This window comes from Arvicanthis niloticus, chromosome 6 (assembly GCF_011762505.2).
Source record: "Arvicanthis niloticus isolate mArvNil1 chromosome 6, mArvNil1.pat.X, whole genome shotgun sequence".
In the NCBI taxonomy this organism is placed as follows: Eukaryota; Metazoa; Chordata; class Mammalia; order Rodentia; family Muridae; genus Arvicanthis; species Arvicanthis niloticus.
The window spans coordinates 25,902,527-25,916,910 of NC_047663.1; the positions used below are offsets into that span (position 1 = coordinate 25,902,527).

A 14,384-nucleotide genomic window follows, 5' to 3' on the forward strand; every position below is an offset into this window, starting at 1 on the left:
TTCATGTTGGTACACTCCAGTATCCTTACCTACCCACAAATTAATCCATACATTTCTGCCAAGTATGAAAACCTGTGGCAGGTGCATTCCGCTGTCATGAACTTATGCTCCGGTAAAGAAAAATTTTTAAACATAATGAAGCTGGCAGATACAAACCTGGACTTGATTTGCTGGAAACCCCGGAGAATGTGGTCTCTCTGATCCTGTGCCCCAGGACTAAGGTTCTCATTCTGCAAGCCTTCTGCCAGGAAGTCTTCAGTATCTAAAGGGAAGGAAAAGGTGATCAGCAGAGGAGAAAAGAAAACCTGAAAGATTAGGAAATGAATGTTGTTTCTCTGGTAAATGTCTATGGCTGAACAACAGAACATTATTGGACTAAGAGAATCATATACTTAATAGTAGGTGTAGCTTGCCAGAATAGAGAATAACCAAGATTTCATGCGTCTCTATAAATGGCAAGTCCTAACCATCTGAGGCCTTTCTGTGAATTTAGAAAGCTGGTGCATACATTATCCACAAGAGATAACTATTTCTAAAACCGTTTTTTAAAGCCATGCTTACATCCTTGATAGCCACTGAGGGCAGAGGACAGGTTGTCAATTTCACAAACATGTAAATGTTATAAATAAGTCACAGAAGGTCACGGACCAATAGGAGTAGAAGGGAAGTCCTGGTAATTGCCACGCAAATAAAAAACAGAGCTCGAGTGCAGAATCGAAAAGGAAAAAGGGCAGGCGTTCAGAGGAGGGACATTAATTAGCAGATACATCATCAATGAAAATGGCAAGGCAGCCAAGTGCAGGGGCCTCATGGAGAAGAAAAAGTGCCTGGGAGAGGGGGAAACTGCAATTAATGTGAATGTGCTTTATAAAATTGGAACATGATAGAAGCACAGACTACAGAACAAATCTTGTTATGGTGAACGAAGCAATTTGGAGGCACACAAATTTTCGAAGACAAAAATTCATTGATAGCAATTACAATTGCCAGAAATATGAGCTGCATGCTTTATTCTTCATAATATGTTTATCGTCCCTAAAAAGCATATAAATGATACAGCTAAAAGTCTCCGCCTCCAAAAAAAAATTGTACTCACAATATGAAACTGCATCACATGTACCACCAAAATAATGTGATGTAGTGATACAGCTGGGCTATGTAAGTACAGCTAAACATTTGCTTTACCCTCGTGCTTTTCAATAGCAGTAAACAAATCAGGGCTAGGTAACCATCACCACGACTTCAGATGAGGCACAAAGCCCAGGAGGTTGAATTTTTATAAAGAATCACCATCAGCATCTAAGCCCTGAATCACATCAACTGTAGGCATCATCTAATGGGTTCCTCCAGGGGGCTTTGAATACTAAAGAACATGAAAATGGGAAGTTGAATTAACAGGCAAAACAAAACAAACCAGCAACATTGACATGCCATTAATGCAATACATCATGTTAATAGAAGGGCAAAAACACACAGTCGGCTCAAGACCTATGGAAAAAGCATTTGACAAAATCCAGCGGTGCTTCGTGATAAAAAACATTCAACATGACTAGGAAAAGAATGAAATTTCCTCAGCCTGAGAAACAGCTCCGACGTAAACCCGACTACAGGGAGCTGGAAGTGTAGTTCACCCACATAGCTTGCTAAGTAAGTTTGGGACCCAATACAACAAACAAAACAGTTTTCTAAAATCCTACAGATAACCTCGTGCTTAATTGTGAAAGACTGAATGTTTCCATCTCTGTTCTAAGGACCATAGGCAACAATGGGGCTGTGACTACTGATAGTATTGCCTTAGTGATACTAGCCAGTGCAATTAGACAAGAAAATAAAGTTTAAACATCCAGATTGGGAAGAATAAGGTACAACTATCTCTCCGTGCATCTGGTGTTTTATAGGCAGAAAACTCTAAGGTTCACATAGCATTCATTAGCATCCGCCTGAGGCCAACACATTTATAAGGTATAAAGCTAGTGTCCAAGAACCAACTGTATTTTGACATTGATTTTTGGATACAGAAGTTTGCTTTTCTATACTTGGAATCTTGCACATGTTGAGCAAGTATTCCATCCCCCTGTGTCACAGCACCGGCTTCAACTGCCTCAGCAATGAAAAATTCAAAAAATAAAGTTAGGAAAATTCTATTTAAAATATGATTTAAAATAATTTTTAAGAGTAGTAAGTTTGCAAGGACTGAGAGATATTCAGTTGGTAAAATGTTTGTCACACATGCACAAAGAGCTGACTTTGGAACCCAGAGCCATGTAAGAAAGTTGAGTGTGATGGCCTGTACTTGTAAGCCCAGTGCTGGGGATATAGAACCAAAAACATCCCTGGGACTCGCTGACCAGCCAGGCCAGCCTGTCTGGAGGCACTAGGAGACCTTGTTACAAAGATCGGGGGTTTGGGGGGATTGGGGAATAAGGGAGAATTTTAAGAGACAAAGCAATATTTTAAAGTTTCATTGGCTGGGTGTGGTGACACATGCCTTTAATACCAGTGCTTGGGAGGCAGAGGCAAGCAGATCTCCATGAGTTCGAGGCTAGCCTGGTCTACAAAGTGAGTCCAAGACAGCCAGAGCTTGTTACACAGAAAGAAAAATAATTATATAGGTAAGAAACAATATTTTTAGATTATTTTTAATCATGTGCATATGTGTGCATTATGCAAGTGCACCTGTGCAGTGCCTGTGCAGGCCAGAGGTGCCAGATCTCCCTGGAGCTGGAGGCACAGGTGGCCATGAGCTACCCAGTGCAGTTGCTGGAACTCAATTCAGTCCTTTGCAAGAGCAGTATATGTTCTTAAACACTGAACCGTCTCTCCAACTCTATGATGAGATACTTTATAAAGTTGTTTTCCAGTATTTCTAATTTTTTTATTTGTGTTTACCCCCTTTAAAAGGCTATTTGCAAAAATGGGCACCATGTAAGTAAAAGTAAAATGCCATGCAACTAAATAAATTTTAAAATTTCAAGGAGACCGCTGATGACCACTACCCATTTCCCGGACAGTGTATGGATCAGTGGAAGAGCATGTGTTTAGCATACATAAGACCCTGGGTTCAAACCTCAGAATGGGACAGTACAAGGAAAAATAAATCTAGGCACATTACAGTCAAACTGCTGAAAAGCAAAGATAAAGAGAACATTTTCAAAGCAGTCAGAGAAAGCGACCCATCACGTACAGTGGAACAATGATAAGAATGAGACTTGAATTCTCATCGGAAATAATGGAGGTAAGAAGGTACTGGAATGACACTTTAAAGTCCTGAAAGGGAAGGGGAGAAAAGCCTGGTCAACTCCAAATTCTATATCCAGTGACAGCGGCCATCAAAAGATGAAGGCAGAATAAAGACAATTTTGAGATCAATGAACACTGAAAACTGTTTTGCTGGGGAAACCGCATAAAAGGAAACCTAAAGGGAGCTCGCCTCACTGAAGACAAGTGACCCTAGAGACAACTGGCCCTCCAGGAGTGCCATGGGCCTTTTTGAAACATTCTCATGCTTACTTTCCTCAAAAGACAATGGGCAGTTTCGTGCAAAGCCTACAACAGTGCACTGCACAGTTTATTACATACCTACAAGCAAAAATGTGTCTCAGAAACATAGTCTCACCGTAGCACCAGGCGGAGGGCAACAGTCAACTAAACCCTATTAGCTAAGCAATGTTAACTCTGAATGGATTGTGACCATAAACCACAAGGTAGACTCACTGGAGTTACCTTAAGAAGCCAGATCAGGGGGTCCTAGTTTTCAAAATAAATTCATTTAAAAGAAAGTCGAGTGAATGCTAAAAAAGCATTTGAGCAAGACTTTACAGTCAAGCGTAACCAAAAAAATGACAACCAGAAAACAAATAACAAAATAAGCTAAGTCCACCAGTAACAATAGTTATAGAAAAACAATCTAATGAATCCAATTTAAAAGCAGAGAGAAAGAGAGAGAACTAACACTCAGGATGTTTGGAAAAGCCCCGTGGAAACCTATTTTTTTAAGCTTCCTTTAAAATACACACACACACACACACACACACACACACACACACACACACACACATCGTGGGGGTGACAGTGGGAGGGATGGAGAGGGAGTATGGTGTTATCTTACATGGCAGGGATGATGTGCCTTCTAGAAGCCATAGGTTGCCAGATTAAGAAGTCCAGTGCCAGGTATGGATTATCTCCCATCAACCAGTTGGGTGATGGGGGAGGGGAGTCTGGGGGGGTGGGACCCAAAGACTTTCTATATAATTTCTACTATAATTTTACTAAATAGTCGCATGGCTTGTAAATGTACCTCTACACCCACAGATGATTGCAGCCCTCAGAGCTCACCAGAGAAGCTTTTACACAGACAGACAACAGCAGTTGATGGAGAGACTCACAACCAGTCAAAGTGCAGAGAACAGATGTCTCTGGAGTGCTCAGAAGTAAAAAGGACGTTGGTATCACACTGCCCTCCCCTCAACACTCAGGAAACGTGGAAATTAGGAGGAAAAGACTGCAAGAGCCACGGGGTGAAACAGTGTCTTCTGATCATGACAGGGCCCTTGCCCTCAAGAGCTCACAACAGCTGCACAAGACCAAGCCAGCCGCTGTTCCAGCCTGGGTGGTGAGGGGCCACCAACACCCACTCCTAGTTGATGGCTTCTGGGGGAGGAAGAGTCCATTTTCTTTAGGGGTGTGGTTTCTGGTAGGATCCAATGGATGACCCCACACCCGAGTGAGTGTATGGTTAGCACAAATGGACTTGGTGGGTTAAGGGGTTGTGAAGTTGGTTGGGAGGTAGTGGGGGATCTGAGGAAGGCTGGAAGCAGAGACTGAATCTGATCAAAATATGTTGCATGGGTTATGAGAGTCCTCAAAGGATGAATAGAATATAGTACATAAAAAACCCTAGTCTCGATTAGATGTTGTCTACAAGAAACACGTGAATATAAAAACACAGAAAGGCTGAACGTAAAAGAATGGGAGGAGCCATAGAGGAAGCAAACAGAAAGCGTAAGGAAGACAGAACTGCTGCGTGACGTCAGGCAAAACATACTTCCAGGCAGGAGAAATACCAAAGGTGAAGAAGCCTATTTCAGATCAACCAAAGGGCCACGTCACATGACACTCACAAAACAGTAAGAGTCCAGTAACTGAGCTCCCAAGCACTTGAAGCCAACTGACCTTTACACAACATCAGATCCCACCACCTTTTCCCTCCCTTCAGTGCTGGGTGACAAACCTAGGAGCCTGTGTGTTCTAGGTGAGTGCTCTACTGTGGAGCCACATCCCCAGCCCCATTAAGTTGATAAAAAAAATTTTCGAATAGAAGCTGGTGAGATGGTTCAGTGAGTGAAGGGCTTACTGTTCAAACACAAGAACCCGGTGACTAACACCCAAGTAAAATCTGGGTACTGCACTGTAGCCTGTAACCCCATAGAGTGAGGGGCAGAGACAGGTGAATCCTGGGGGCTTGCTGGCCAGCCAGTCCAACCAGTTCATGAACTTCAAGACCAGTGAAAGATCCAGTCTCAAAAAATAAGGTGAAAAATAATAGAAAAACATAGTAAGCATGACTTTTCTTCCCCTACTCCTAACACACACATACATACATGAATATGAGTGAGCACACACACACACACACACACACACACCATAGACACAAACTGAAATGTCTTTAGAAACTTTATTCATAACTGCCAAAGACTGGAAGCAGCCACGATGTCCCTTAATTTGGATCCACAAATAATGACACAGCTATACAATGACAACTTATTTGGTGTTAAAAAGAAATGAATGGGGCTGGAGAGATGGCTCAGCAGTTAGGAGCACTGGCTGTTCTTCCAGAGGTCCTGAGTTCAATTCCCAGCAACCACATGGTGGCTCACAACCATCTGTAATGGGGTCTGATGACCTCTTCTGGTGTGTAGGCATACATGTAGGTAGAACACTGTATACATATTAAATAAATAAATCTAAAAAATAAAAGTAAAAAAATTCAAGGAAAGAAAGAAAGAAAGAAAGAAAGAAAGAAGGAAAGAAAGAAAGAAAGAAAGAAAGGAACGAAGTCCAGCAAGACAGATCAGCGGGTAAATCACCTGCCACCAAGTCTTGCAATCTATTTTCAATCCCCAGGACCCACACATGATGGAAGGAAAGAACTGACTCCCAGTCCTCTGACCTCCATTTATGTGTTTACACACACACACACACACACACACACACACACACACACACACACGCACATACACTAAAATAAATAAATTTTTTAAAAATCCATGGTTGGCAAAGGCTCACAGAGTGGGTGGGGAGGACAAGGTGAAGCACTGATGCTACAGTGCTTGGCCCTGTAAAGCAGAATACATGACATGTGCAATGGTCAAAATCAACAGGGCTCTACAGCACAGAGACTTCATCCTTAACGTCTAAGTCTTAGGCCGGGTTACTATTGCTATGATGAAACATCATGACCAAAAGCAATTCGGGAGGAAAGGGTTTATTTGCCTTATCCTTCCATATCAAAGGAAGTCAGGAGAAGAACTCAAACAGGGCAGGAACCTGAAGGCATGGGCTGATGCAGAGGTCACAGAGTGCTGCTTACTGGCTTGCTCCTCATAGATTTCTCAGCCTGCTTTCTTCTAGGACCCAGGAGCACCAGCTGAGGATGGCCCCACCCACAGTGGGCTGGGCTCTTCCCCGACAATCACTATGTAAGAAAATGCCTTATAGCTGAATCTTACGGAGGCATTTCCTCAACTGAAGTTCCCTCCTATCAGATGACTCTAGTAAGCATATTCTACAAACATCAACCATCACTTAGGCTGGAAGATCTCAAATATAGACTGTCAACATAATCCAACCTGCTACAGATGGATGGGGTAACCTTGATGAAAAGAAAGAAGGGACTAAAGGAGGGAGGGAGGAAGGATTGTGTTGATGCAAGCAGCTTTTGAAATGAGCTCTCTGTGTGTGTCTCTCTCTCTGTCTCTCTCTCTCTCTCTCTCTCTCTCTCTCTCTCTCTCTCTCTCTCTCTCTCTCTCTCTCTGTCTCTCTCTGTGTGTGTGTGTGTGTGTGTGGTGCATACACAAGTGCATGCCCACATATATGATAGAGATAGAACTCAAGCCAGCCAGGCATACAAGGTAAGACCCTGTATCAAAAGAAAAAAAAAAGAAAAAGAAAAGAAAGGGTTTTTTTTTTTTCTGAATAACAAAATAATCTTGACTGGTATAAATATCCTAAGTCTACAAGTAATATAAGTCATCGGACAAGTTAACACATGGGAGATAAGAGACAGATCTCTAGTGTAGAATTCAAAATCATTTGTGTAGATATTCTACCCCCAAATAAAGGAGCCATACCTCCCAATCCCCGGATGTGGGCTGAACACAGCCACTTTCTTCCTTCCAAGGGCTGCAGCTTGGAAAGGGAAATAGAGTGAGTTCATAGTGGGAAACTTGACACCAGCCAGGTGTTCGTGGTTCAACATCAACCATCATAAATCACACTGACAGTGTGGACCCTTGATGCAATGTGGTGAAAACGATGCCTTTGTGACAATCCTCCCTCAAACCTGTAACTTCAGTCTAATCAGGAGAGAAACACTAGACACATTCTGACACATTCTAACCAAGGGTCATTCTGCTGTACACCTGACTAGCGCTCCTCAAAAGGGATACATTTGTCAAAAGCAAGGGAAGTGTGGGAGATGGCCACAGCTGAGTGGAGCCCAAGAAGACCTGACTGTATCCTGGGTAGAATCCTGAGATGGAAAAGGGCATTAGGTAAAACTCCGGAAACTGAGTGAAACGGGGATTTTAGGCGTCACGGTGATGATGCAGGCTTCTTAGTCCTAAGAAAAGTACCTGTGATTGGCTAATCTTGGTTATCAACTTGATCACATCTGGAATCAACTCAAACTCAAGCAGCTAGACACGCCTGTGAGGGATTGTCTTGGTCTCCTTTGAGGTGGGAAGACTATCTTAAATCAGGATGGTGTGAGGTTAGGAGACCCATCCTATCTGAGCCATAGCTTCTGTGGAGGACCACATACTAGGACATGGAAGAGAGAAGCTTTTGGGTTTTGCCTTCTTGCCTTCACTCCCGCTGGCAAGCTCATGGATCCAACAGCTGAAGGAGTCCTTCACTGGTATTAAGAACCTACTTCTGTAGCATTTTATTTTAACACAGACCAAAGACCAGCTGAGCTATCCAGCTTTGTGAACTACTGGATTCTCGGCCTTTCTGTAGGCAAAGTCTGTTGTTGGACTAAGCACACCATGGAGAAAACCATCCTAATAAGTCCTCTTTTAATATAAATAGATCCATTCTATTGGCTCTGCCCCTCGAGAGAACGCCAACGAACACAGTACCACCCTAGCGTAAGATGTTCTAGATAAAAGGAACTGGAGGAAAGAGAAGAGTTAAGGAAACCCGTCTGCTCAATATTTACATAAACCTAAAAATTCTACAAAAATTCAGTTAGTAAAAGTGGTAAACCATATAACCTGAATGTTTTAAGTCTGAATCATTAAAAAAAAAAAAAAAAAAAAAAAAAAAAAAAAAAAAAGCCAAACAGAGCTAGCAAGACAGGTCTAAAAACCACTAACTTCCAAGCCTAAAGACCCGAGTTCAGTTTCTAGGTCCCTCATGGTGGAAGGAGAGAATCAACTCCCGAAAGTTTTCTACACACACACACACACACACACACACACACACACACACACACACAAATAAATAAATTGAAATTTTAAATTAAAATATTGGATCCAATCCATTCATCTTAGCATGCTTCCCACATGTCGGTCAGGCATTGAGGTAAGCATCAGAACGTTAGCAGAGGTCGTCAGTCACTGGGGGTAAAATAGCAATTTCTCTCGAAATCTTCTTCATATTATTTATATGTCTAGATGTGTGTGTGTTTCTACATTGTGTGTTTCAGAGTTAGAAAAAAACAGTAGGATAAAAATCATCGTGAAACCTGAGGTGCTCGTGGTTTGGGTGCGTGGTCTTCTCTTCTCCTCACCCTTGCTTTATTCAGTGGCGGAGAACCTTGCCGGCTTTCACACAGTCAGTCCCTAACAGGGAAAGACTCCGTGGGCACAGGAAGTAGGCTGCAAAGGTGACTCTATGTTTGGATCTGGTGGCACATCTGATTCCAGATGTGATCAAGTTGATAACCAAGATTAGCCAATCACAGGTACTTTTCTTAGGACTAACAAGACTGCATCATCACCGTGCCGCCTAAAATCCACGTTTCACTCAGTTTCTGGAGTTTTACCTAATGCCCTTTTCCATCTCAGCATTCTACCCAGGATACAGGGATGCCCAGCTACTCAGGAAGCTGAGGCAAGAGGATATGAAGCAGAAGGCCAGCCTTCATGATTCAGTGATGCCCTGTCTCAAAATAAAAATACAGAAGGGCCTGGGGATATTAGTCAGTTATCTACATGCTTTGGCTTGGGTTCAATCCCCAGTAGTGCAATTATGTTGATGATGATGAAGAAGAAGAAATCTTATGTGATGTGATAAGTTGAAGTGTTTACTTTCTCCTTGTAGAACACACATGTACATGTACCCATGCACACAGAGACATGCACACTCGAACACACACACTTATTGAGTCTCCCTAGTAAATTCTTCCCTGATCCAGCTTCATTAAGATATAATCAACAAATACCTTTACTAAATCCTTGTAAGTAAAATGCCTGCATCCTCCATATGCCGAAGCATACCGGCGGGTTATAATTATGTCCCACTGAGGCTGCTGTTCGTGGGTTGATTCTTAAGACTTGTTCTGTTTCAGTTTTCCTTCACATAAATTATTTGAAAGGCTTGTCCCCCAGTACTTGAGGAGTTAAGTGCTTACTTCTTTACCTCCAGTCAGCGTCTACTCAGAGGAATAAAAAGACACAGGATGACCTCTTCCATCTGTCTCAGTGGATATCTAGACTCTTCTCTGCAGGCATACTCCCAAGTTTTCCAGAGGAAGCATATAGCCAGGAAGACATGACGTCAGAAGGAAGGACTACATTCTGGTTTGCGTATTTGATATTGTGAAAGATCCTGTAAAATCCTACTACCAAAACTTGATGAAAACATTGAGGAAAGAAATTAGTATAGCTACATTCACTCTTCAGCTGAGAAAAAGGAACTTCTTATGGTGAGAACCCAAAGGAGCCTGAGCAAGCCTTCTTGAAGACACCAGAAGGGAAAGGATTTCAAGCCACCCTGCAGTGCCTCGCCTCTCTCTGGTCACCATCCTGTTGGTAGGTTTTTCCATTAAGGTAGACAAGCCATTTGCTAACAAGAGCTCTTTGTGGGGAATGTAACTCAGGGGCAGAAGGCTTGCTTGATATATACTCAAGATCTCATCTCTTATAAGCATCACCTGTCAATTAAAAAGCTGGTGGCCAATGAGCTGAGGCAGGAAATAGGAGGTGGAACACTGGCAGGCAGAGAGAGGATTCTGGGAAATACAGATTTAAAAAGAGATTCAGGAGAGAGCTGAGACAGGAGACAGACCTAGAAGACAAGTCACAGAGAGACTGACAAAAAACAGCAAGTAGATGAAGTCAGGGAGAAACCGAATCAGGATGCCTTGGGATCCCTGTAATAGCAATATTCATTGTCAAAAAGGAGGGTGAGGGTGTCTGTCCACAGTTACCCTCAGCTAGGGAGTGAACAGTAAATACCATGTAATGGTATTTCCATCCATCACATGGAAAAGACGCCAGTCGCCAGCCATAAACAACACCACACACAAATGTACTTCCTCGTGTATCCCAATGAGCAAGACAGATCTAGCAAAGGACAGATACTCAGATGCACATTAGAATTATGATACAAGCTACCAAGAAGGTCTGTGCTGGGTGGACCAGTAACATCCACAAAGCTCTCTGAAGCTCACGAGAAGATTTAAACTTGGAGAGCCAAAGAGGGTCAGGAGGGAAAAGAGAGGTAGCAATGTTCATCTAGAAGGCACACTTGTAAATACATAGTATTTCATCTATAAGTAACACATTGTAACTTTAAATCTTGTATTTTAAAAGGTAAGCACAGCTTTGGTAAAGCATGTGTTCTCGGTAAAATTCACACCTGCCCGAAAACAAAAATGCCCTTAGGTTCCAGACATCTGTGCAAGGAAGTCAGAGCAAGAAAAAGAAAAACAAAAGATTAAGGGACGAGAAGGTATGTACATCATCGTCAGTGCAATAGGGTCATGGCATCCTGCAAATACCCACTACAGCAGAAAGGCCGCCTGGCCAGGGCTTCCTGATGGTTCCTCAAAGTCTCTGACCTTCTTCCTTTGCAAGGTTACCATTTTGTTTATTTGGAAAATGACATCTTAAGGGTCACATTTTTTTTTTCTAATGACTGAAAGATAAATGCGGCTTCCTTCTGATTTCTCCATAAGGCTCTCGACACACTGGAGGGAAAACAATCCTGGAGTCAGTGCTAACAGTTGCAAATATTTTCTATTGATGTATGTTTCTAAAACTCGGAAGTTTGTTTCCACCAACCTTTTATTTGGAGGCAAGATGAATGACCCAGCGCTGTTGAAAACAATTCCACCAACCAAATACCAATAAAAGTGTTCCTAGAGGGGATATTGTGGGAAAGTATTTGAACTACTAAAGCAGAACTTGCATTTCTGAGAAGAATAATGGATAAATGTCTGCCTGTAACTGGCTTTACACCCAAGAAAATATTTGAGGTTTTTTTGTTTGTTTGTTTGTTTGGGTCTGTGAATGAAAAGATGAGCACAGGTTAAAATGTTAATTTTAATTCATTACTTTAACTAATTCTGTGGACTTGAATACTGGCTAGTGGTCCAGGCTTCTTTTGTGTTAAGAAGATTATCTGCACATACCATTTAAGTATAAATGGCTGTCCTGGCTAGGCATGACCACAGAGATGCCCTGGTTGTACTAAGTCAATCCTTGTTTTACTTCAACAACCCTCAGCTGATTTCTGCCATCATTCAACACCCCCACCACTGTCCCTGCCCCTCCTCCCACCCCCAGGCTCTTCCTCTAATCACCACACCTCCAGGTATTTCATTGCCTGTAACCACTTTGTCAGCCAGGGCACACTGTATGGACTGGGTTTGTGTAGTGTATTTCTGCGTCCAGCTTTCCACTTGCTGTTGACTGAGTATTTGCTTAGGTCTCCACTATAATCCAAATGGCCGTGTCTCCCCCAAAGTCACCAAAGTGCTAGTATTAAAAGGTGGAACCTCTGGACAGAGATCAACTGTCCTGATGGAGTCTTTAAAAAAAAGAGGCCCCAGGGTGCTGACTTGTCTGGTCTACTGTATAAGGACACAGAAAGTGTCTACTTTAAAACACCAAGTAGGTCCTCACTAGAAATTAAGTCTGCCAGTGTCTTGGTCTCCAACTTCCTAATCTGTAAAACTATGGAAAATAAACCTTTGCTGTTTATAAACTACCCTGCCTGTAGCATTTCAGTAGAGCACCCCAGACAGCCTAAGACAACCATTAACTGTTTGGTCTGCCTGCCTTCAAGGGGCTTAGAAGTCACCAACTTCATTCATATTCTGCTTATGGCTTCACCCTTATGACTTAAAGAGGAATGGAATCCTGTCCCTCCTTTTAACGATAATGGTGGGGCTGGAGAGATGGCTCAGCGGTTAAGAGCACTGACTGCTCTTCCAGAGGTCCTGAGTTCAGTTCCTAGCAACCACATAATTCACAAACCATATGTAATAGGATTGGATGCCCTCTTCTGGTGTGTTTGAAGACAGCTACAGTGTACTCATGTAAATAAAGTAAATAAGTCTTTTAAAAAGAAAACCAGTAATGGTGAGTTGGTATCTTCTGGCTCTTTCTCTCCGTGTGAAGATTTCAGACCAAGAGAATTATCAGTGCTCTATTATGTATGTTATACTTCAAGAATTTGACATCTGTACTTATATAGTGTTATAATCCTCACTATAATAATATTAATAGCCTCCATTGCTAATTCTTTACTTTTTGTAATATGGTTTTTCTTTCTTTCTTGAACTCTTTATTTATTTTGTCTCAGATATTTAAACTGTGCTGTCTAATGCAGTAGACACTAACTACATGTGGCTACTTCGATTTAAAATAAAATAAAACAAGCTGGCAGTGGTGGTGCATTCCCTTAAACCTAGAAGTTGGGGGGTGGGGTGGGGGTAGAGACAAGAAGATGAGGAGTCCAAGACCAGCCTCAACTCTCTAGTGGGACCAGTCTAGTCTATAGGAGGTTCTACCTCGAAAGAAATAAAAGTCAAGATTTCTGTAGGCTGTGGATGTAGCCCAGCTGGTGGAGGGCTTGCCTAGCATGGCGAAACACTGGGTTTGGTCCCCAAGCACTGTAAATTGAGTTTGGTGACACACATCTGTAATCCTAACACTCCGGAGATGGAGGCAGGAGGATGAAAATTTCAAGGTTTAGCAGAAAGATTTTAATAGCCCAAGGTTGGGGAGAAGTACTAAGACACAGCGTCTGTGGACTGGCAGTCTGTACAAGATCAAGCCAATCAGACTTCACCCTGGATGGGGGAGGTGCTCACCTGGCTCCACCCCTGGCTGAGGAGCTATTAGTAGTTGATGGCTGCCAAGGGAGAGAGAGTCCTTTTTCTCCAGGAGTCCACAGTGGTCCCTGGGAGGTTGACCATGCTCTACATGGTTAATCATGTCATGCTGGGTGCATGTCTGATACGTATTGCCCCCCTCCCCATATGCTCAGTACAGTTTTATATCCGGTTTCCATGTATTTCTTCCTCATCACTCATTGATCTGTAACGTTCTGCCTCGTGTTTGCAATCCATAACTTTGGGGATGTCTCTGACATTTTGAATGAGAACATTTCTCAGCATTTGTGCTAATTCAGGAGGACGTATACCCTCTAATGCTGCCGAGTATGTCTTTCTTAATCTTAGTATTTTCTCATGGGACCTACACAGGTTCTATGTGTGTGTAATGTGCTGTATCCTGAGTCCATTCTGCCCACAATCCAGTCTTGACAGCCATTTTCTTACTACCTGTTTGATCTTAGATCTCCATTTCCTCATCCATTTGGGATCATATTAATAATGCCAGTCTCATAAAAGTACATGAAAATTAAATGGTAAATATCTGAAAATGAATTAAAACAATATGTAGAATGTATTAAACATTATATAAGAAGCTGATAATTAAAACTATAATAATATTAATAACAATAATCTGAGCTCTCTACCTCTCCTATCATTAAAAAAAAATGTAACAAATGGGAGGGAAAAAGAACTCCATTTTTAAAACTTAGAACTAATTAGAAAATAATATTTTTAGATACATATAAATACATAAATGAAACAATCTGTTTATGGCAAAGTTAGCAGAGCCTACCTTCTCATAAATGCTTAAATC

General features: G+C 42.1%; 1 protein-coding gene across 1 annotated transcript in view; it reads right to left on the reverse strand.

Annotated features, from left to right (window-relative positions):
* The window catches only part of Skap1 (src kinase associated phosphoprotein 1), a 294,139-nt gene that overhangs the window by 267,503 nt on the left and 12,252 nt on the right, over nucleotides 1-14,384 (reverse strand). Inside the window, exon 2 of the mRNA XM_076935898.1 lies at nucleotides 157-262. Within this exon, the coding sequence (XP_076792013.1) occupies nucleotides 157-262 (106 nt within the window). The remainder of the gene's footprint in view (nucleotides 1-156; nucleotides 263-14,384) is intronic.